At 52.0% G+C, this 24,191-nt stretch overlaps 1 protein-coding gene across 1 annotated transcript; it reads right to left on the bottom strand.

The window, feature by feature from the left end:
• Nucleotides 1–3,042: 3,042 nt before the first annotated feature.
• TGFBRAP1 (transforming growth factor beta receptor associated protein 1) lies at nt 3,043–23,949 on the bottom strand. The gene is made up of 13 exons (XM_032976561.2): nt 23,056–23,949; nt 19,872–20,021; nt 19,094–19,217; nt 18,275–18,469; nt 16,665–16,819; nt 15,832–15,914; nt 14,522–14,935; nt 13,926–13,983; nt 11,060–11,203; nt 10,382–10,528; nt 9,122–9,320; nt 8,136–8,680; nt 3,043–7,403 (listed from the first exon to the last, which is right to left on the bottom strand). Exons 1-13 carry the CDS (start codon nt 23,482–23,484, stop codon nt 7,230–7,232), a joined length of 2,817 nt encoding a protein of 938 aa, XP_032832452.1. The 5' UTR covers nt 23,485–23,949; the 3' UTR covers nt 3,043–7,229.
• Nucleotides 23,950–24,191: the final 242 nt, after the last annotated feature.

The raw sequence follows: 24,191 nt of genomic DNA, 5'->3' as shown, positions 1-24,191 counted from the left end.
GAAATTTATTTCAGTGAGAGCCATATAATATATTTTAAAAGTGAATTCAACTAAATGTCAGTATAATAAGCCTCTGAATTTATTCTTTTAAATAATGTTGTTATAACACTCACCATTAATGCGACTTCTGGTGCTGCATGGATTTGCTGATGTCTTTGTAGTCGGGTTGGTACTTGGTGAGGTTAAGCTTCATGCAAGCGTTGAGGCTTTCATCCGTTAAACGTGATCGTAGGTTGGACTTGATGTTTTTAAGATGTGAGAATGACTGCTCACATGCATACGTAGATCCAAACATGGTCAATACAGCAATACTCACACGCTGCAGTGTGTGGTATGTGACAGGAAGCGCGTTCCAAGTTTTGAGAATCAGCTGGTCTTCGGGTTGGAGTTTTTTCATTTCTGTCCACATGTGCTTGCTCGCCAACTCCGCTTTCTGTCGTGTGATTCTTTCCAAATCTTCATTCAGTGACTTGAACTTATTCACCCACATGTCTGAGGCCTTCAGGTCAGCCACTTCTGCTTCAAAATCTCTGACGGAGACACCAGGGATGTAATTCAGGTCGGCTGTGTTCAGTGAACACTCGTTTGGATGGGTGATGAACTTAAAAAGACGAGTGTGCTCACGAAATTCTCCAAAGCGTGCTTTGAAGGACTGTAGGAGACTGGATGTGCAGCCAGCTAGCTGGTGGAGATCAAGGTTTTGAATGGGCTCACTTGCTGTGCATGCATCTTTAAATTGGCTCAGTTTTTCAAAATGTAGTAAACGACCTGTTTCAAGATCCGTGATGAAAAGCTCCAGCTTGTTTTCAAAAGCAAATACAGCTTGTTGAAGGGATAACACTGTATTTCCAATGCCTTGCATTTTCACGTTGAGCTGGTTCAGATGTTCAGTCAGATCTACGAGATAGTAAAACTTGAGGAGCCACTCGGTGTCGGCTAGCTCAGGATGCCCGACGCCTTTCATGTCAAGGAAAGTCCGGATTTCGTTCAGGCAAGCCGCAAAACGGCTAAGCACCTTCCCTCTTGACAACCAACGCACATTGCTGTGCAAAAGCAGACCAGGATAGTTATTTACAACTTCATCCAGCAGTGTTTTAAACTGGCGATCATTTAAGGCTCGGGCAACAATAAAGTTGATCACACGAATGACCAGCGACATCACTTCGCCAAACTGCCTGTCACACATCTGAGCACAAAGTGCCTCCTGGTGTATAATGCAATGGAAACTTAGGATGGGTCTATTTTCATGTTCACGGAGAAGCGCCACAAATGCTTTGTTTTTCCCCACCATACACGGAGCACCATCAGTACACACTGAGAGAAGTTTATCCATAGGTAGACTTTTTTCTTGAGCAAACTCCATGAAAGACTTGAATAAATCCTCACCTCTTGTGGACCCTTTTAATGGCAGAACAGCAAGACTTTCTTCGCGCAGTGTGTCACCAACAGCATATCTTGCAATCACGCTGAACTGCGACAAATGGCTCACGTCTGTTGACTCATCCAAAGCCAGAGAAAAGAACGGCGCTGCATTTATGTCCTTCACTTGCGTTTCCTCCACTTTGTTTGCCATCACGATGGTACGATCATGAACAGTTCTTGCCGACAGAGGCATGTCTTGTATCCGTTTGATTATCTTGTCTTTGTTCGGAAGATCATCAAAAAGTTCATTGGCTACATCCAGCATGAACGTTTTAGCATACTCGCCATCTGTGAATGGTTTTCCGTTCCTCACTATTGCTAAAGAACCAGCAAAGCTAGCCGAATTATAGTCACCTTGCCGGGTCCATACGCGGAGTTGCTGCTGGCTAGCTTGCACCCTGCTCAGAAGCTCTTGGCACGCTTTCTTTCTGCTGTCTCCCGCAGGGTATTTTGATGCAAAGGTAGCGTGGCGCGTGTCGAAGTGCCGCTTTACATTCGACCGTTTCAACGATGTAATTTTGTCATTGCAAATTAGACACACCGCAGAACCCGCTCTCTCCACAAAGGCGAATTCTTCGGTCCATTCGTCCTGAAATGTACGATACTCGTCGTCTTTTTTTCTTTTCGCCATCTTCTTCGTCGAAGGGTTAGCTTTGAGCTAATGACCGAGCAGACGCAGTCTCAGACTGATTCAAAAGGGGGCGTTTACCTGTTTTACCCAGCAACGGCAAACGTAGGCCAGTATCATCCAATTAAAATAATGGACAATTGCTCCTGCAGCCCTGAACAGGACATGCGCAGTGAAAAATCGATGGATGGATTAAAACAAGTGAGAATATTTTGTTTTATCTGCGAGCCATATGCAATCATCAAAAGAGCCACATCTGGCTCGCGAGCCATAGGTTCCCGACCCCTGCTGTAGTCTTTGGGTCTTTCGGTAAGGGTTGCGCCCGAAACGTCGTGATTTATTTTATTTTGTAACTACGTGACTTTACCGAAGGAGCCAAAGAGTATGGATTCCTGCAGTCACGAAAGCTTCAACTCAATGTGTTCTGTTGAGAACAAGGCACAATCCACAGGGTATAAATATCCACTGCTGGATGAAGCCCTAACCCACACCTGTGTAGGTAATGTGGGTGAGTTAGACACGGAGCTCGCCTGGGTTCCACATCCCATGACATTTACACACACACGTGGGTTTTCGCAGAGTGTTTAATTTGAATGTGGAGACACATTCAAATTAAATCGACGGTGCTGTAGTTAGCGTTTGTCCTGCAGCGTGTGGCATCCACGGCAGTCATTGAAGGCGGATCGGGATCAAAATAATCAGTTAAATAGGCAGATGAGAGCGTGGTTGGGGTGCTTTAAAAAAAACTCATAAATCATGAAACCTTTTAGCCAGTATCAAAAGTATGAAAAGGTTTTACCCTTTTTGGCAATACAACAGGTGTTAAGATATCATACTTTATTAACTCAAAGTATAACGTTTCTTTCGCATCATACCTGCTACGACGTGGTAAATAAGCAGACGTCACCTTCACCGTCCAAATCACTCCACGTAAAATATACCGTATTGAAGTAGTTCTTATTGTTTCAGCAGCATTGATTCAACCACACAAGGACGTTTGTTTAATTTTATTTTAAATTTCTTTAAGTAGTGCACACTCCCATCAGCTTGAAATAAATGGTATTGTATTGGCTGCATTTTTATGCATCTCATCAAATCACACGAACTGCAGTCATAGTTCATACACAGATTCATAGAAACACGTCTATACAAGCACACACGTATACACACACACATACACAAAATCGCGTAAAAATGTTTGCGGAATTATTTCATCACAACTCGACGGGGGGTGATGAATACAGAATTTGCTTCGAGACACCGCTGTGTATGCATGTTGAACTTCTTTCGCACCGTACGTAACCAACCGTGCTAATCGGGGGTGTGGGCCGGCTATGGCGCGTGCAGGCGGTGCAACTGCACCAAGGGGGCCGAGACGCTGGGCTACGAAGAGGAATGGAAATTAGCACCGCTCCCCCCCCCCCCACATTTAATTCCTTGCTCCATCCATCCCATGCCAGCTGCTGTGGGCGCATGACTTCGGCAGGGGGGGGGGGCATCGCACGAGGAGGGCATGTCTATTACGAGCTTGGGTAGCGTGCAAGTAAGTCGTGGAGAAACAGCGGCTACTTTTATAAATGTTTTTTTGCGCTAAACCGGTGAAAACGCCCCTACTCCCACACGCACACTCTCGCCGCGTTCCACCAGCACAGCGCAGCGAGACCGCGGGGTGCCGTGTGATGCACGACGATCCGGCGGGTGGAAGTGGCTGCCAATACGCCGTGCGGCTGAGTCAACCAAACAAGAGTCAAGAGTTGAACTCGCAACCTTCTGACAGCGCGAGCCGATCACCCTGCCGCCGCCGAGCCGCACGGCATGAGGATTGATATCGTTGTGAATGTAATAATTCTGCGAACTTTTGACTGGCCCATCGTCACAGACCTTCACAGATGCACATTCATACATTAGTATATACATACCATAAAGAGCCCTTGTTATCAATCCGCTTTTGGATGAGGGCCTCCACCGCACCTGTGTGGGTCGTGGGCATCACTGGACAATACTTGACCGTGCTGGGCAGTGGTCGGACAAGGCCGGGAGGATTGGCGAGTGGAAGAACGGAAGCACTGCGCTCTTTTACCGCCAAGCACCGACCCGCGAGCCCCATGACACCCGATTTGTGCGCGGTGGTCTTCGACACAAGCAGCGGTGTCCGGGCGCAAACCTGCCGAGCTTCTGAGATCCGACGCATTCCAGGTGAAGCGCGCGCCACATGCATCTCCAACAGCCACCATTCGCCCCCGGGTGGCATCACCACAGCAGCTGTGTGCCAGGTTAGGTGCAGGTGATAGGTCGGAACCAGATGTTATGAGGAGAGTGTACCACATGCATGTACAACGGCCACCATTCGCCACCGAGTGGCACCACCACAGCAGTTCCGCGCCAGGTTAGGTGGCAGGCGATGGGACGGAACCAGATGTTATGGGTTATACCTGGGATTACTGGGAGATGCATCGGCTTCAACAAGTTGTGTCTATGTACGTACAACTTCTGCGTAGCCAACCGTGCTAATCGGAGGTGCGAAAGTTCCACACGTACAATGACAAGGCACGTTCATACAGATAACCAAAGGGCACACACACCCACACATCACTCATTCTTTTGTAACATGCCATTAACTCGCAAGCAAACCTGCTCACACACACAAAATACCCCCGCATAGCCTTATCGGCTATTGGGGTAAGCGCTGTGAGTGATCACCTATTAAGGTAACCTCGGCACACGAGGAAGTAGTGTGGGCAGCCCCATGATTGACAGTTTCTGTCTCCCCAGTGTTTATGTTTACACACAGAACTAGGTACTGTACTCATTTAAGGCCGAGTCTATCTAGGGGAGGACCAGGACTGCATGATACACTTGTCACCGTTAGCCACAGCTGGCAATTAAACATGTCATCGGGTTCGTAGCGCAGTGCGCTACCACATTGTACTTCCCACCCCAATGCACACAAACACATACAGCACAGACGCAATCCTTACAGTACTTTGCCTGAACTGCCACTGATCAGCTACCCCCAAAGCCGACGAGTGTTATGCTCCAGCTATCCGTCCAACCGTGTGGCCCACATCCAAACCGCCGTGTTCATAAGTGGGGTGACCATCAATGGCGAAGCTACCGAGTGTCCAGGTGTTACAACTGCACCAGTGCCTGCGAACCAGGAGGGCCGTTTTGCCATGCTACAAATAAAGAGGGCGAATTGGATAATGGGGGGGGGGGAGGGGCATTTAATTCCTTGCCACGAGGGGCCATGCCAATTATTGCCCTGCCATCGTGGAGGAAAGTGTCTAAACCATAAAAACCCTATCAACCATATTAAGGGTGTGCTACGTGTCAACTATAATCAGCAGGCTTGCATGTCATGGCTGCGAGACCATAGGTCACAGGGGGCAGCTTCGCACCCCAACGATTTGTTAACTCAACATGGGCCCCCATAGCAACACGCACCTCAAATCACCTGTCATTACCTTGGCTCGCTGGTAAAAAAAATATATATCAATAAGCCCCCCTCGCCTAAGTCCCACAATTCCGCAATAAATCGCACAGCTTACTCACCTGGTCTCATCACCACACGGCTCAACACCGAGTGACGGACATGTGACAATTCACGTCCGTGGTGATCCGATGAATACGGTCACGGTTCAAGTAAAGAATCAATTCTTCTTTGTCCCATTCTTACCGTTGTTCTGTTAATAGTCTACCTCATATCTTTCGTCTCGTTGTTTCAGTTACCACACGCCGATATGAGTATATAATTCTCATAAATTGTAAACAATCAATTCTGAGATGTGCGATTTTAAGTGTGTGCTGTGAGCATATGAATCTATTTTAATCGGCGAGTTATTTCATAATTAATCAGGCGTATCTCTCGCCTGGGGGGGGGGGGGGTGACAATTTAACGGTGGCACCCTCCACTCTCTCGCGTGCAGCCGAACGATCCAGCGCGACGTCACGCAACACGACGACACGCAAGCTGGATGAGTCGCGTTCACATCCAGGCCAGAGCCGACAAGAGTCGGACAATCCTACGGTCTATGCCGAGCTCGCGGAGGCCGGCTGGCCAGAGCCAAGGGGTCTCCCCTCTTCAGATGAGGACCAAATGGACGGCAGTAGTAATCGGTCATAAAACAAAACACAATGGGCCGACAAGGAGCCGCGTCTCTCTACGTCTGTCCTATATTTGCCGCAATCACTCCGGAAATTGCTCTAAAAGCAGGGGTGAGGAACCTATGGCCGATGCAGCCCATTACTTTGTTTCATATGGCCGGCTGCCACCAAAGGGGCCTAACTACCTCCGAACAGTGGCCCGCAGTTCATTGTCGCTGCAAGCATCTTAAGTCGTACTCATCGGGCACTAGAGGGCAATTGTTTTTCCACCTGGCAACACCGTTTCTAAAATTATAGGTGTTCCTCAATTATTTTTGTACGCTATTATTGTATATATGTCTAAGGTGTGTGCGTTTTTCAAGTGCGGTTGCCCGCCACATGTATGCGACAGTCCAATTCGGCCTTCGGCAAAGAAAAGATTCCCCAGCCCTGCTCTAATGCTATGCGCGTCCCTACGAGCAGCGACCACCGCTTAGCGGCATTCCCCCCCCCCATCCACATGCACAGGTGCGCGATCCCACGACACGTCGCTCGCAGATACAACGCACAACTAAGGTTAGGAAAGTAAAATAATTGAGGATATGGTCGTGGTTTGTTTCCGGCGAGGGCAAACCCTTCCGTTCATCACGACGAGGGAGACATTTGTTTAAATTCATGACTTCAGGCCCCGCGTCGTCGTCATCATCATCATAACAGAGTATTTTTTGGCAGGGTAGAATTCGCGGTTTTGTCATTCTCAGGGCTTAATTCCCCTAATGGAATATCTTGCGGGTCGCTGGCAGACTGGAGCAGGTGTGCAAGTGACCAGCGGCCACAGCCACAGCGGGATGGATACCTGGATGCGATGTTGCCGGGTGTGGAAACACTTTTTCCTGGTCGCTGACCCAAACCGATCCAGCTGACATTAAAGCCCTGGCTCTTCTTGCTCGCTTTGTCACAAAGTTTCCACGCAGAAAAAAATAATCGGCGAAATCCTCGGCGACGCCGCCGCCGCCGAGCAGCGGCGTGGCCAATCGTTCTTCAAGTTTAACGACACAATGGAGTGGACGGACGCACGGGGCGGGCGGGGGCGCCGTCACGGCGAGTACACGTGGCCCGTGATGGGGCACACCGAGCGCTGGCGGGCGCACGCCGGGTGCACCACCGCGCCGCTGGGGTAGCGCGCAAACTCGGGCTCGGAGAACACCCCCTGGCACATGGGGCAGATGGTACGCTCCGTGAGCACCACGGGCCGCCGGCACAGAGAGGCCTACGGGGGCGGTGTGTGTGGGGGGGGGGCAGATGGAGGCACGGATGGGCAGAGGTCAGCGCCGCACGGCGAGTGAGAAAGGACGATGATCGCTTGCACGCTTCCAAAACTAACGACGCTCGCAAAACCTACCTGCTTGAAATTGCGCTTGAATTATGTAACGCGTTCCAGCGTGTGCTCGTCTTTGGAGGTATTTGATTCGCAAGACAGACGCCCAAGGGGAGGGCAAAATGTGTGTGCATATTTGTAAATAAAGTAATTATTTTGCTCTCGTTTTTTGTTTCCAGGTTTTTGGGCAAACTTTGGATCAATGTGGCCGGTAATCAATAAAGTAGGTCGCCAATCGCAATGCCACTTTTTAGCACAGTTTGATTCATACAGGATCATCTTTATGATAGTCATAGAGCCCGCACCATTATGGACAGACAAGACAAAGAACCCTCATATAACCTTAACAGACTGTTAGGGCAAGTGCTGTTAGCCAGCACCTATGAAGACTAGCACGGCACACGAAGGGCTGGGTGGAAAGCACCAACGCTACGTTAACACATTACACCAGATACTAATTTGAGGCCGAGTCGATCTAGGGGAGGCCCAGGGCCTGTTCAAATAATCGTCTATGGTGTTGGCCACGAGCGGGAAATCGAACTCGGGTCGCCGGGTTCGTAGTCCAGCGGGCTAACCGCTACGGCACCATCTCCCCGTTACGGACAGGAGGACACATTCTCTCACCTTCTCCCTGCGCAGCGCGAGGTTCTGCGCACACGCCAGCCCACGCTGCGCCTGCGCGGTGCGCCGCGCGTGCAGGCTGCCCCGCAGCGCCGTGCGCAGGAACGGCGCCAGCAGCCCCGCCGACCAGCCTTCGGGCAGCGTCGCCAGCACGGCGGACGCCTCGAACTCGGGGGCCTCGCCGTTCAGCAGATCCGCCACGGCCACCGCGTCGGTCTCGTCGGCACGGCGCACGCCGTCGTGCCCGTCGAAGGCACTGTCGTCGTAGGCGCCGTCGTCGTCGGGCCCCGCGCCCGTCCCGTTGCGGGCGGCGCCGCGCTCCGGCCCGTTGGACTGGCAGGGCCCGGCCGGCGGCACCAGGCAGGCGGAGAGGAGGAGGTGGAAGAGGCGGCGGCGCTGGGCCGGGTCCGGGTGGCGAGAGCAGTAGCGGCGTGCCGCGGGGAGGTCGTGCGCGCCGTGCACCAGAGTGTGCAGGGCGCCGCCGTGGTCGCCCAGGCGGCCCTGCAGCAAGGCCCGCTCGGCCAGCAGCGGAGAGGCGCCCAGCTTACCTGCAGGGAGGGGAAAGGGCAGAGGGGGAGGATGTCGAAGAGCAGCGAGACAGGGGGGGAGGGTGGGAGCAGAGGGGACGGAAGGGAGGCGTTCATCCAGCGGTATTTCGCCAATGACAATATATTATTATATAAATAGGGAATTAATGAGTTGGTGGCCAGATGGCGTATTTCATGAGATTGCTTTCAAAGGGGGTCAAGCACTGTCAAGAGCTGGGCCCCATCTAACTCTAAACATCTCAAGGGATGAAGCCACCTGCCTGGGCTCCACTTTACACACTGCACGTGTCTTCCCCCACACTCCCGGTGTCTCTGCCCACACTCTCCTAGTCTCTCTTCACACTCCCCGTGTCCCACACTCCCGGTGTCTCTGCCCACACTCCCCAGTCTCTCCCCACACTTCCCAGAGTGTCTCTACCCACCACCACCACCACCACTCACCGAGCAGGAACTCCGCACGGTAGAGCTCCGACTCCTGCAGCATGAGCTGGAGCTTGGCCCGTGCCGCGGCCAGCTTGGCGCCCTGCGACCCCGCCGTGACCCCCGGTGACCCCCCGTGGTCGTCAGGCTGATGGTTGCACAGGATGTCGAGGACGTCCTCCAGGTAGAGTGTGGCGAGGTGCGTGTGGTGCCTCTCCTCCTGGGCCGCGTCGCCACCATCATCACAGTTAACACCGCTACCATCATCGTCGTCATCAACATCGTCAACACCACTACCATCAAAGTCATCGTCGTCAATACCACCACCATCATTATCATCATCACAATCTTCAAAATCATCATCATCATCATCACCACCATGTCCTGTCAAATATCGGACCGTGAGATACATTCAGCACGATGCTGTATTGCTACGTTGACAGCACCGATTGGATGTCGGCCCAAATCTCCTTCTAAACGACGACGATCTGAATACAAATTTCCGTGTCCGCGCCATGAGATCCACAACTCGGCCGCTTTGGAAACACGCGGCACAAACTCTGCACAAGGGGAACTTCAGCATTGAAACAGTGTGGACCAACGCGTGGGATTCAATGTGCCTAACACACACCCTGTTCAGCAAGTCCACCACCCCACTACCCAGCTTCCATAACACGCAGCTCGCCAGTGAACCCACCACCACACTGCCCAGCTTCCACAACACGCAGCTCGTCAGTGAACCCACAACGACACTGCCCGAATAGGGCTGATTGAAACTGGATTGGCAGCTTCGAACAACAAGCCATGCAGCGATTCATTTTTCACTTCCCCAAATATCAATATAAATGCAATGGGTGGGTGAGTTGGTGGGTAGTTCAGTAGGTAAGTGTGGCTGAATCAGCTGAGAACTGAATCTCTATTGTTTCTCTTCATCAGCCATATGAAATCATCACCATCACAATCATGAAAGTTAGTATCTTCATCAGAATCACCATCACCATTTTCATCATCATCACCACCACCACCAGCATAATCATCTACATCAGCAAAGTCATCATCACTATCATCACAACCATTATTACCATCACTAGTCATCACTGATCACCCATGGTGGGTCAATATACTGCGTCCCGGTTCAAATAATCGTCACTGGTGTTGGTGTTGGCCGTGATCGGGAATCGAACCCGCGTTCGCCAGGTTCGTAGCGCGCCAATCGATGCACTGCCGCTCACCACACACGAGTAAACGCATGCGCACTTGCACACAGCCGTGCGATCGCACCTGCACCCGCCTCTCCAGCACCAGGTGTTCCAGGAAAGCCATCAGGGCACGCGGGAACTGGCCCAGGAACCGCACCACCTCGTCGGCGCACAGCTCCTTGCTCCCCTCCTCTCGCCACGGCCGCTTGGTGAAGATGTGGACTCCTGTCTGGGCGGCCAACATGGAGACCTCTTTCATTCGCGGCACCGGGCGACGCTCCAGCCGTCAAGCGTGCAGAGCAGGCGGTGGGGAACCAACCAGCTTGTGACTTAATATCATGCGGCCCCGCAATTTTAAATTCAAACGGCCCGCGATTTCATATCACACGGCACCGCGACTTGATGCGACACGCAACTTCATTTTAGATTAGCACGGTTGGCTACGTTACGATGTGCAAGAAGTGCACAATATATACGTACATTTCCAACGGTCCGTGGCCACATGAGGCTTACCCACTCCGAACAAGATGGCCCACAAACTTGACATTGTAGAACTCGACATTGCCGGCCCCTCCAAAACCCCAGGCAAATGCCTACGCTGCCCTACACTGCCCTACGCTGCCCACGCTGCCCTACGCTGCCCACGCTACCTATGCTGCCTACGACCAATTGCCAGTGCTCGCCCTTGCCTACTTTCCCCCAACTTCATAGCCCCCCTCCATCCTCTCCCCCCGCGCGCCACCGCTGGCGGTGAGCTCACCTCCTCGCTGCGCTTCAGGGCCCAGGCGGAGTGCCTCCACACCAGCTTGGCGTTCGGGCAGTAGCTCAGGAAGTCGATGATGAATGAGAAGAGGTCGGGCCGTGATGCGTCGCTCAGCTCCCCGTCAACCACTCGCACCCAGTACTGGCGAGAACACAAAGACAAAGATCCCCCGTGTAGACTTACACAGGCTGTTGGGGCAAGTGCCGTTCGCGAGCACCTATTGAGGCCGCCACGGTGCATGAGCGGTGTGGTGTGTGCATCGCTGTGCCCGTCCGCCTTTGTCTCCCCTGTGCCCATGTTCTCAAACCGCACCAGGTACTCATATTTGTCAATGTTGATGGTTGCGAGCAGGAATCAAACTCGCGTCCCCGGGTACGTGCCACGGTGCGCTCACCACTACGCTACCACTCCCCTACCGCCCCACAAAGACAAACATCCCCCGTATAGCCTTAACAGACTGTTGGGGCAAGTGCTGCAAGTGAGTAGCACCTATGAAAGCTGGAAAACCACACGAGGGGGTGGGTGGCCAGCACCACGCCCGCCCATCTTTGTCTCCTTTGTGGCAATGCTTTTTACGCATCGCACTAGGTACTCAATGAGGAGGCCCAGGACCGGTTAAGATCGTCACTGGTGTCGGCCATAAACTTGACTACTGTGACATCGTGTATAAATCAGCCCCAAGTACTGTACTGAAGAAGCTTAATTCCATCTATCACTCGGCCTTAAGATTTGCATTGAACTGCCCATATAGGACTCACCACTGTGATCTCTACATTGGGTCAAACTTAACATCTCTTAATGTTCGACGGCTTGTGCACCAGATATTATTTATTCACGATGTACTTACAAAAAAATCCGCAGACTACCTACTGGATCTCCTCTCTGTTTCAAAGAACAAATTTGACCTCAGGTCTTCGCTCATCTACCAGCTTCACATTCCATATTGCCGTACAAAACCGGAGGAACGGCCTTTGCTATTGATGCCTCCAGGGTCTGGAATGCTATTGCCAATAAACTGCAACTTGAATCACTACCTATGAGATCTTCACTCAAAACTGCTCTAGAGGAGTTGTACACCCCTAGCTGCCACTGCTATTCAGTGGCCTAAAATATGGCTCTAGATTTTGGTGTAATCATTTATTTATGTAGTTTATTGTTAAACATTCGGTCACAGTCCCTATGATCACTGTTACATTGCATTTATGGCTTTTATTTTGGTGATTTCGAAAACGTTTTTTTTGTTTTGGCCATGTTTTTGTTTATTGTAGTACGGAGTTAGACTGATGGCCTTAATCTTAGTTGTCTTGTGGTTGTTGTTGTTATTTGACTTGCATCCCACTAGCATTTTTGCACACAGCGTTGGTGTACGTTGCTATTTCAGGAATATTTTGATTGTTTTTTTCCTGGATTTTCTGTTTGCACAGTCACATAATCACTTTAAGATGTTTTTTTTTGTTCATGTTTTTTGTTTGTTGAGGTTGCACCCGATTCAAGAGCCGAATGGCTCACAGGGCTATACCAAATAAATAAACTATGAACTATGGGTCACCGGGATCGTAAGTGCAGCGCACTAACCGTTACACCACCGCTCGTCCTCAGAGAACACACACACAGAGCAACAGCACATCAACATCCACCATTTGCCACAAACTCCCACCTTTTTCACTGGTACATCCAAGCCAAGCCGGCGTGGGTGTCACACAAGTTATGAATGTGTTTCAAATTGGTGTTTCGGCGAGCTGGAGCCAGAATCAAAACGGTAATATGCCGAGCTCGCAAGTGACGTCTGGATCTGGGGCCTGGGGGCCAAGCAGGGCCAGGGCTAACGACCCGTTCGTTGTGTGCGACGTCAAGGCAAAATTGCTTGCACGGCTCAGCTTCTGTAGAAACTTGAATGAGATTATCGGGAATTTAAACGTTCAGAATCGGAATATTTATTCATACTGGAGGAATCCGATGAGCTATGAAGCTCTTTTTCACAGATGTCCGGTAGGCGTGGGTCAGAACGTTACAACAATAAATACAAAAACACCATAGGCGTGCACAGCATAGGAAAGATAAACAAATCACCTTCAAAGGATATAAAAAAAATATTTTTTTATCTTACCAGGTAAAGCCCACTGAGCTATTAGCTTCTTTTCAGAAGCAACCTGGCCACAAATGAGGGCTCAACGAAGCGGCTTATCACGTGCAAATGTATAGCAGCAAAAATCAATAAAACTCGTTTACAATCTGCTGATGCTGTCTATGCGTTGGTAGCGATGCACAAGAACAATTAACAACAAAATCAACAAATCTGTTATTAACACTGCGGCCTTCGAAGGAAAACTACAATGCCTGTCCTGTAACCACAACTACACCACCGCTTTTAACAACCGCACTCGCTCCTTATTTTAAGCACCATAATCTTACGTACGGTTGCATATTTATTGCAAAGCACCTTGGACTAAGCCGCTCTACACATCTATTTCAGATATGACATTCATGGCATTTCGTTTTGGCAGTTGACCAAATGTCAGCCAGTGGCTTATCTTGTGGAGGCTGGCATGGCTAGCGGCAGTGCCGGATTAAGCTAGTGCGGGGGCCTGTACCATGTGTTATAAAGGGGCCCTAAATAAATAAAAAACACAAATATTAAAACACACATTTTTTTACTTGCATAGTAAAGTAATTACATTTTAGTAATAGAGTAATTGCAGAATCACTGAACCGGAATTTATAGCTTGAAAGCATTTAGCGCGGGGCCCTTGAAAGTGCGGGGCCCGTAGCATGTGTAGCTACTTTTGCTACTAGGATAACCCGGCACTGGCTAGCGGGTGGACCCAGCGAGCGTGCTCAGGTTCAATCCCGCGAGGCCTCTCACCTGCAGCGCCACGTCGTCCTGCTGATGGTGGTGGTAGAGCAGGCCGAGTGCAAAATACCTGCAGTGCACACGCAGGAGATAACCACCACAGGGACGGAGGGATCTCATCAACTCGTGTGCAGGCACACAGATGCCCCCCGTATTGCATTAAGCAGACTGTCGGGGAAAATGCTGTTTGCGGGCACCTATTAAGAGCAGCACGGCGCTCGAGGTGATGGCGAAATGAGCAACGCGCGTGGCCACCTTTGTCTCCCCACGACAAAGAAAAAGATCCCCCTTGTAGCCTCAACAGACTGTTTGGACAAGTGCTGTTAGCGAGCTCCAATGATGGCCGGCACGGCACACGATGGGGGTGTGTGGCCAGCACAAAGCACGTCCGCCTTTGTCTCCCCAGTGGCGATGTTTACACACCGCACCAGGTACTGATTTGAGGCCGAGTCGATCAGTTCAAATAATCGTCACTGGTTTTGGCCGTGCGCGGGCATCGAACCCGGGTCGCCAGGTTCGTAGTGCAGCGCGCTAACCGCTACACCACCGCTCCTCACTCCCGACAAAACACGGACAAACACACGCGCGCACACGGACTCAAGGCTCACCTGCCGAGGCGCTCCAGGTGAGCGGCAGAGTCCTGCAGGTGAGCGGCGCAGTCGCCGCCCGCCAGCAGGTCGAAGAGCCGCTCGTCCCCCTCCTCGGCGTACAGCTTCACCAGCGCCGTGTCCACGTCCTCCCGCCAGCTTGGCGGGCCGGGCGGCGGGGGGCTGGGGAGCGCCCCCCCGCCGCCGCCGACGAGCACGACGGCGCGCGAGTCGGGGGGCCCCGCGGTGCGCGCCTCCGCCAGGCGGGAGGCGAGGAAGCGGCGGATGGAGGTGGCGAGGTGGGGGCGGCCCCCGGCGAGCGTGGTGAGGTCGGCGTGCGGGTGCAGCGGGGGGTGCGCACGCGAGAAGGAGGAGGAGGGAGGCAGGAGGTCGGGCACCAGCGAGGCGAGCTCGCGCACGTCCAGGCGGCCGCTCCTGTCGAGTCACCATTCATTAATTTAACAACACGTTCGATTAATAGTTAACTGCAACGACCATTAATTCAATTCATAATTTCATCACCCAATTGTCAGGATTGGGATGTTTGGCCAATACCAGTTATATTGTGTGTTTTTTGCTTTTTGGGGCAACTGGCGAACACGGAGGAAACCTAAACTCCACGCAGAAGGCATCCAATTCAGGAATTGAATCCAGGTCCTTCTTACTGCGAGGTACTAGTGTTACCACTACGTCACCCTGCCCACAGACTTATGTAGGAACCCATAGACTAACATGGAACCTCTACAATAGCGTTGGCTCCAGTGTTGTGGCTATAAAGTGTGCACCGGGGGCCCACAGGACGGAGGGGCCCCCGCTCTTGGCTATGAATAATTGGGGGATAAATTGGGCAGGGAGGGCCCATTTAACCGCTTGCACCAAGGCCGACGCCAACCTCGCTACGCCATTGGGTTCGGTGTTTCTGACGTAAGTCAAGCAACCACTCAGCTGCTGTTGTTGTTCCCGTGTTAACTCAGTTTGTCCGATACCCAGTGCCGGATTATCCTAGTAGCAAAAGTTGCATATGCTATGGGCCCCGCACTTTCAAGGGTCTCGCGCTAAATGCTTTCAAGCTATGAATTCCGGTTCAGTGATTCTGCACTTGCTCTATTACCATAGTACTATGCCGCCTTCAACTTTTATGAACGACTGGGTGTTTAAGGTTAGCGATTTGTCGTATTATCTGGCTGTATAGCAAATGAAAAAATACAATTACTTTACTATGCAAGTAAAAAAATGCGTTTTAATATTTGTGTATTTTTTTTTAATTCATGGCCCCTTTTTAAACATTTGCTACAGGCTCCGCCACTAGCTTGATCCGGCACTGCCGATACCTGAAAAGCTCCGTGGCTTCAGGGAGGCGTCCCAACGCCAACTCCACGAAGCCCGCCTGCTGCTTGACGCGCTCGTACAGCGGCTGGGAACGCGCAGCACACACGATCCCCGCATAGCCTTAGCGGAATGTTGGGGCAAGTGCACACAGTAAGTACCGGGTTCTCGTTTAAGCCTGCGTGGACCTCGGGGGGTTGGCCCAGGAACCCGTTCAGTTATTCTCGTCGCCGATGTTGCCCGCGCACCGCAGTTTAAGTCGCGTGCCAAGGGCTCGCGGAGCAGTGCGCATTAACCGCTCTACAGGGCTCTCCGCGTGAGAAATTGAAAATATTTCACGAAAATTAAACCAATGTTAAATGATACAAGTTGGCCTCGGGTAGATTCATTTTTGTTAAGATCAAAATACAATGACAAATTAAGTAAGAAACGTTTAAACACACACATTGGGTGGCTATTGTACTTGTATGTAAACAGCCAAGGATGTGTCGAATGCATATATCCTCGTCTGTTTATATATCAGAAGAATATGCGTACAAGCGGGAACGTATCAGTACGTGGTGTCTAACTTCCGGCGTCTTCTCTGTAAAACTGGAGACAAATTACGACTTAAAGGGGGCCCCATTTGTCGATGCAGATTGGAAGGAATATGCAGCCCAACAAACCGGAGCGCCTTAACATGAGAGCACCTCCAATTATCATGGCTGGCTACGTACGTACGGCGCGAAAGAAGTTCAAGTTCAACAGAGTACGACGAGCGAGCGGGCAAGCGTGCTGCAAACCACCCGACCGTGTCGCCGCGTGCGTGCGTGCGTGCGTTCACTCGCAAGCAGCTCACCGCGTAGCGTTCGCGGGGCAGCGTGTGACGCGACGCCCTCGCCAGCTCCAGCGCCTGGTCGACGCGGCCCCCCGCCAGCAGGTCCCCCACCTGGCTCTCGAGCGAGCACGGCTCCAGCGCGTAGAGCCGGCCGCCCGCGCACGCCAGCAGCTTCCCTGCACCGCGAGCACGCAAGGGCGCCCCCCCCCCCCCCCCCCCCGGCGTCGCCGCAACCAACCGTCAACACCGGCTACCGGCACCGCTGGCGAGGAAGTGTTTAATGGGTAGAGAGAGCAGCTCGCGATAAGAATGTCGCGAGCTCAAATCCTCGATGGGTGGATTGACTCGGCCCATCATCCCTCCAGGGTCGATAAAATAGGTAAAATGGGTGGATTGACTCGGCCCATCATCCCTCCAGGGTCGATAAAATAGGTAAAATGGGTGGATTGACTCGGCCCATCATCCCTCCAGGGTCGATAAAATAGGTATCACTTTGAAGGGGAAGTTAAGAATGGTTGTCCTATTTGAGTTAATCACCTCTGCCATAGGAATGTGGAATTTCCACCAATCGCACAGGGCTGTATACAGGCGGCGAGCAATGCCTCAATTATCATTTGGGCAGGAAATCACGAGGTTTTCTTTTCTAATGGGTGGAGCGGTGGCATAGTGGATAGCGCACTGCGCTTTAAATCCAGTGACCCAAGTTTGATTCTCGGTCAAGGCAACATCAGGAGCGAGTGATATCTGAACGAAACAAAAAACGATTTTAATATTACCAGGTAAGGCCCACCGAGCTATATAGCTATTTTTCAAAAGCAGCCCAACCAGAAATTATAGTTCAAAGAAGTGGCTCATCATTACGTGGAAATGTACAGCAGCCAAATACTCTAAACGTGCGATGTTAATTCTGAATGTAGAGGGAAAAACCAGAGGACCCTGGGAAAAATCCACACGACCACAGGGAGAACATGAAAACTACAAATATCCAGGTGTCAGGGTCAGGATCGAACCCACGACCTCCTGTATACCACATCTCGCAACCGTGGCGCCCATGAACAGGTCCTGGCCACCCTTCTTTCACCAACCCACAATGACCAGCGCGATGAACTGTGCTCAAATTATTCCCATGATCCACATGGCGTGGGGTGGTCCTGTTTCAGCAAAGCATTACCAAAACAGGCTCTAGACACACGAACGCTCACTGAAACACCTTTACTCACTCCAACACCTTTACTAACAAAAACACCATCAGCCATGGTCATTCCAATGCCGCCATCTCTCCTGATCCTGCGACGTAACAACCCACTTGGCACCCACGCACCACAAGCTGATTTCATCGCTCCATCTCTCCGGTGGGCATCCTCTCGGACTCATTCCACTCCTCGCCTGCCATCCCGTACTCAATCTCGCCCAAACATCCCTTCTAGCGACGTGTCCTACCCAAGCCCACTCACTTGTTTTAACAGTTCGAACGATGTACGTACGTATGTTCAACTTCTTTCGCAAACGTACGTAGCCAACTATGCTAATCAGAGGTGCGGTTGTTCATGTCAACAACCCCGTCGAAAGAACGGGGAAAGATGTGGGTGCTTGGCTGTGCGGGCGTAGGCACGGGTCGTTGTGCTCCGTACCCTCCAGGCTGTCGAGGCAGTGCCCGCCCGTGAAGGGGATGCTCTGCTTGAGCTGCTGGTCCAGGAGGCTGTGCACGGTGAGGAGCTGGGCCCCCAGCGCCAACAGGTACGGGGGCGCCAGCGCGGCGCCGCGCACGCCATCGCCCCAGCGGACTGGGGCCCGACGCGACACACCCTCCGACGTTACGAACATTCCTGCGGACAGCGGCGAAGAGTAGGTTGGCGTCGGCAAAGAATACAAAGAGGTGACCCGGTCCAATTTACCCAACAATCTCTTCGTAGCTCAGCGTCTGGGCTCACCCCCGGCCTGTGGGCTCCGGTGCAATTGCACCGGCTGCACACTCTCCCGAAAGTCACACCACCAGCTGTGGTGCAAGTTAGGCCCCGCAACGATTCCTGACAGCGCAATTTTCGTTCTGCTCTGTATATGCTGGCAAATGGAGAAAGCAATTATCGTGGACTGTATATCATACAATATATATCACAGTACTTCCATGTTGTTGCAACAATCATTTTTACGGCCTAATTGACATTGTTTTTTTTATTACCCGTGTCTTTGTTTTATCCAGGCCATACCTCGCCTCGCCCCACCTTACTCCGGAAAATCGAGGGCCGACTGTACTTCACCACGCTTGTCAGTGCGGGTTGGTGAAGGGGCAGGGGACACGGCACGGTGTACAACAACGGATGTTGCCACAATGGGCTGATGACTCAGCAGGTAGATGGCAAAAGGCTGCTCTCACCACCGAGTCACATTCCGTCAGAGAGAGAGAGAGAGAGAACGAGCGAGTGGGTGGGTGGGCAGGCGGGCAGACTGACCGAGTGAGCCGGGCCCAGTGAGCAGGAACTCCTCCTTGGCGATGCGCTTCACGATGGGGGCGGTGGTCCGCCCCGACCCCTCCGTCTCATCCTCCTCCTCTTCTTGCTCCCTCGGGAACAGCTCCTGGGCAGTGCAGTCGGGCGGCGGATGGGAAAACGAGGAAGCCGGTCAATAAACATTTAGATATTTATTACTTGAAACCTCTGTTCCCACGTGTGACGCAGGACGGTAGATCCTTTTTAGGAATAAATTATTGATTCCAATAGTCACGGAATCGCTAATCGAATCGAGCTCGATTTTTTGTCACATTCGAACACCAAAAATCTATTTCAACCCTTAGAACCCCCCGATGGTGGATTTGCACAGCAACTGCAATGGTGCAAATCCATAATAACGTGAAGGGTTGGGAAAAAATGCAAGAGTGATACCGATCGCAGACAAGCTGAAAGGTCAACTCATAAGGCAGGAACACCATATCAGAAGGTGAACATGGAATCATCAGAGAGACAGGCATAAAATTAGGTGGTGCGGAGTGGTAAGCCAGGATATTAAGGGGAATGTGGAGTGGATAAAGAGATGGGCTCAGATATAACTCACAACCAATATTAGCCATGGCCAGGAATCAAACTCAGTTCACTGGATTCACAGATCAGTACGACAGAAACTCTGCTGCTGCTCCACCCCACATATCTACTCATCATAATCGGCCATAATCGATCTACTGCTGCGTGTCTGCAAATGCCAGTGACTGAACAACGCCGATTGCTCTTGGCCAACCTGGCAGGCTCCCGTGGAGGAGTTGAGCATCACGTATCGCGTTGTCATGGCGACGCACACAAAGGCTCCGTCTGCTGCCACGGCGACGGGCAGCTCCGGGGTCGCGAGGTCACGCAGTGGCTGAATGCGGTCCCCGCGGACCAGGTAAATCTGTGGAGGCAGCGGAATGGCGCAGACGAGCAACTTGAACGGGCGAGCTTTCTGAACGATGCTGCAGCGATGATGAGGAAAACGGTTATGTATTCAATGCTTATTTACTCAAGAAGGCATCGCTCAGTCCCTGCTAAGTTTTTCGCAGTCCGAATGATCATTGCTGTGCATATTCCAATTGGGCAATTTGTGGGAAATGCAAATTACTCAATTGGAATGTACGTAACCATCAAAATGATGGTGCAGTGTCCTCGACATGCCGTGGGCGGATATATCGTGTTCCGCATATACAGTGAGGGAAAAAAGTCTTTGATCCCCTGCTGATTTTGTACGTTTGCCCACTGACAAAGAAATGATCAGTCTATAATTTTAATGGTAGGTTTATTTGAACAGTGAGAGACAGAATAACAACAACAAAATCCAGAAAAACGCATGTCAAAAATGTTATAAATTTATTTGCATTTTAATGAGGGAAATAAGTATTTGACCCCTCTGCAAAACATGACTTAGTACTTGGTGGCAAAACCCTTGTTGGCAATCACAGAGGTCAGACGTTTATTGTAGTTGGCCACCAGGTTTGCACACATCTCAGGAGGGATTTTGTCCCACTCCTCTTTGCAGATCTTCTCCAAGTCATTAAGGTTTCGAGGCTGACGTTCGGCAACTCGAACCTTCAGCTCCCTCCACAGATTTTCTATAGGATTAAGGTCTGGAGACTGGCTAGGCCACTCCAGGACCTTAATGTGCTTCTTCTTGAGCCACTCCTTTGTTGCCTTGGCCGTGTATTTTGGATCATTGTCATGCTGGAATACCCATCCACGACCCATTTTCAATGCCCTGGCTGAGGGAAGGAGGTTCTCACCCAAGATTTGACGGTACATGGCCCCGTCCATCGTCCCTTTGATGCGGTGAAGTTGTCCTGTCCCCTTAGCAGAAAAACACCCCCAAAGCATAATGTTTCCACCTCCATGTTTGACGGTGGGAATGGTGTTCTTGGGGTCATAGGCAGCATTCCTCCTCCTCCAAACACAGCGAGTTGAGTTGATGCCAAAGAGCTCAATTTTGGTGTCATCAGACCACAACACTTTCACCCAGTTGTCCTCTGAATCATTCAGATGTTCATTGGCAAACTTCAGACGGGCATGTATATGTGCTTTCTTGAGCAGGGGGACCTTGCGGGCGCTGCAGGATTTGTCCATATCGTAGTGTGTTACCAATTGTTTTCTTGGTGACTATGGTCCCAGCTGCCTTGAGATCATTGACAAGATCCTCCCGTGTAGTTCTGTAGGCCGATTCCTCACCATTCTCATGACCATTGCAACTCCACGAGGTGAGATCTTGCATGGAGCCCCAGGCCGAGGGAGATTGACAGTTCTTTTGTGTTTTGTCCATTTGCGAATAATCGCACCAACTGTTGTCACCTTCTCACCAAGCTGCTTGGAAATGGTCTTGTAGCCCATTCCAGCCTTGTGTAGGTCTACAATCTTGTCCCTGACATCCTTGGAGAGCTCTTTGGTCTTGGCCATGGTGGAGAGTTTGGAATCTGAATGATTGCTTCTGTGGACAGGTGCCTTTTATACAGATAACAATCTGAGATTCGGAGCACTCCCTTTAAGAGTGTGCTCCTAATCTCAGCTCGTTACCTGTATAAAAGACACCTGGGAGCCAGAAATCTTTCTGATTGAGAGGGGGTCAAATACTTATTTCCCTCATTAAAATGCAAATCAATTTATAACATTTTTGACATGCGTTTTTCTGGATTTTGTTGTTGTTATTCTGTCTCTCACTGTTCAAATAAACCTACCATTAAAATTATAGACTGATCATTTCTTTGTCAGTGGGCAAACGTACAAAATCAGCAGGGGATCAAATACTTTTTTCCTTCACTGTAATGGGGGTTTTGGGGGAGACCCATGAAAAAAACACAAGGAAATGATGAATATCCATAACAGATTGTTTTTGGGTTAGATCGCGTAAGTATAAACGTTGTGTCGTTAAAACCGCCACCACCCGACACAGCCAATTAGTAAGGTTTGGTCAGGTAAACAAAACATGCCAATTCTTTCCAAGTACGGCACACCGGTGTGTTGGAGAGCAAAATCCACAACATTTACAATTATGAACATCACACTCCCGAAGCTCAAAAGCTGATCGGCATGCAAGGCGATACCGACTTGTTAAATGCGTCTCCAAGCCGGGCGGAAACGTCATGGTCCAAGCCAGTCCCAGTTGCGCTGTACCAATCGTCACCGTGGTTAGTGGTGGGTCGTGCATTTTCAGAGGCAGGTGGACAACTGCGACACGCTGACAAGGACGTGAGCGCCCACACTTGCCTTCGAGAGACAGCGACGGCCAGGTAGAAAATATCGAGCATGTCAACAATGAATGTGGCTCGACCAGGAAGCTGGGCTTGTCCTCTGTATCGACTTCAGTTCGTTAATAGAAGACAGTTAAAGGGGGAAGTTGGTTTATTGTGAAGGTCGCAGGTAAGAGGCACCTGTCGCAGTTGATTGACACGTGTCAACGGTGACAGGTGACTCCGCAGTTACCTTCATTTATAATGATGTAAAATTATTGACTTATTCAGGAACGCCAAACTGAGTCGTCGTAGTGGGTCCTGCATTGAGTTTGCATTTTAAAACGAATGTTTATACACGCTGGAGGAAACCGGAGCACCCGGAGAAAAACGCCGCGCGCAAGGGACTAACACTCTATCCTCGTACAGATGGAAACAGATGGCGATGAATCCACTTGCTGTGCTGCTTTCTCCCGGCCAGCCAGGGGTACGGGGCAACCCTCCTCAAAGTCCACGGGAAGCGAGTTTCCACAACATCCGTGCAAGACCACCAAACACCCTCGCCCTCCACACCCAGTCCCGGCCTCCATACTTAGTCCCCGCCTCCACACACAGTCCCGGCCTCCACACACAGTCCCGGCCTCCACACCCAGTCCCGGCCTCCACACACAGTCGCGGCCTCCACACACAGCGCCGGCCTCACACGGCGTGCGCCAGCATCGCGCCCCCGGGTTTTACCTGCACGACCTTGCGCTTCATAGCCGCCACGCACAGCTGCACGCAGAACGCCTCCGTGCCCACGGGGTTCTCGTTGAGGCAAAACGCGGCCACGCCACGCAGCCGCGCCGCCCCGCTCACGGCCGCGTCGCCGAGCGCCTCCATGTCCACCACGCGTAGGCAGCCGTCGGCCCACAGTGCCAGCAAATGACCCAGGGCCGAGGCCGCGCGCAGGCACGTGGCGGGCCCCGCGTGAGGGATCGGCGCCGGCCGAGAGCAGACGAGGCGAGCGCGGGCGGCGCCCTCGGGCATCGCGAGGCGGTGCAGCATGCCGCTCGCAGCGCCCGCGTACAGCCGCTCGCCGCTGCGCTCCAGGCTCACCACGGCGTCCGCAGGCGGCAGGTCGCCTCGCTCCGTCACGGGCACGAGGGAAAATGCGCGCACACTCATGGTCGGCGGCGGTAGGGGAGCGGCCAGGGCTTGGTCGAAGCGAACCCTCTGGTGCCGGGGTGGGGGGGGGGAGGTTCAACTCCTGCCTAACCGGGCAGGGCGCACCCCTCGCCTGTTAGGGCATTCAGGCAAATGGGTAGGGCCCGCGAGCGCGAAGTAGGCCGTCGCCGCCGCCGCTGAGACGCGAGCCGAGGTGGGGCGCGGCGCTCAGCCGACGCGGCGTGCTCGAGGCGGCATGGCGGTGTTGGGCTTCTCGCACCGCGGTGTCCGCCCGCTGTGCCGCTCTTCGCGACGCCACTGCGGGGTGGGGTTTTGAGGGTTGAGTGGGGGGTCACCGAGACGGAACGTAAACACGGCCGGGGAGCTGTGGCGGTGGTGGGAGCGTAACGACGGCACGCGCCCCGGGGGTGGGGGGTGACGGTGACGTCGTAGTCACGTGGGGCTCTGCCGGATGTGACGACGACGCGCCACGTGCGGTTGGGCAACTTTGATGAGTCCAGGATCAAGTTTATACTGGTAGGTACGAAGTTGTAAACTGAGTGTACCAGCCTGCAATAGATTAATGTGTCCGTCCGTCCGTCCCCTTTCAATACTTTAACGAAGTGAAATCTCGTGCTGTTGGGTGTAAAATCAGCAATAGACAGCGCAGAGACTTGTCCTACCAGCCCACCCTGCAGGGACCTGTTTTAGGGCTGGGCTGGAGGAGG

The sequence above is a fragment of the Petromyzon marinus genome, chromosome 60, assembly GCF_048934315.1.
Source record: "Petromyzon marinus isolate PM22_M1 ecotype Great Lakes invasive population chromosome 60, UKy_Petmar_22M1.pri1.0, whole genome shotgun sequence".
Lineage (NCBI taxonomy): Eukaryota > Metazoa > Chordata > Hyperoartia > Petromyzontiformes > Petromyzontidae > Petromyzon > Petromyzon marinus.
Note: the sequence above shows the minus strand (reverse complement) of the source record. Positions and strands in the feature narration are given on the sequence as shown.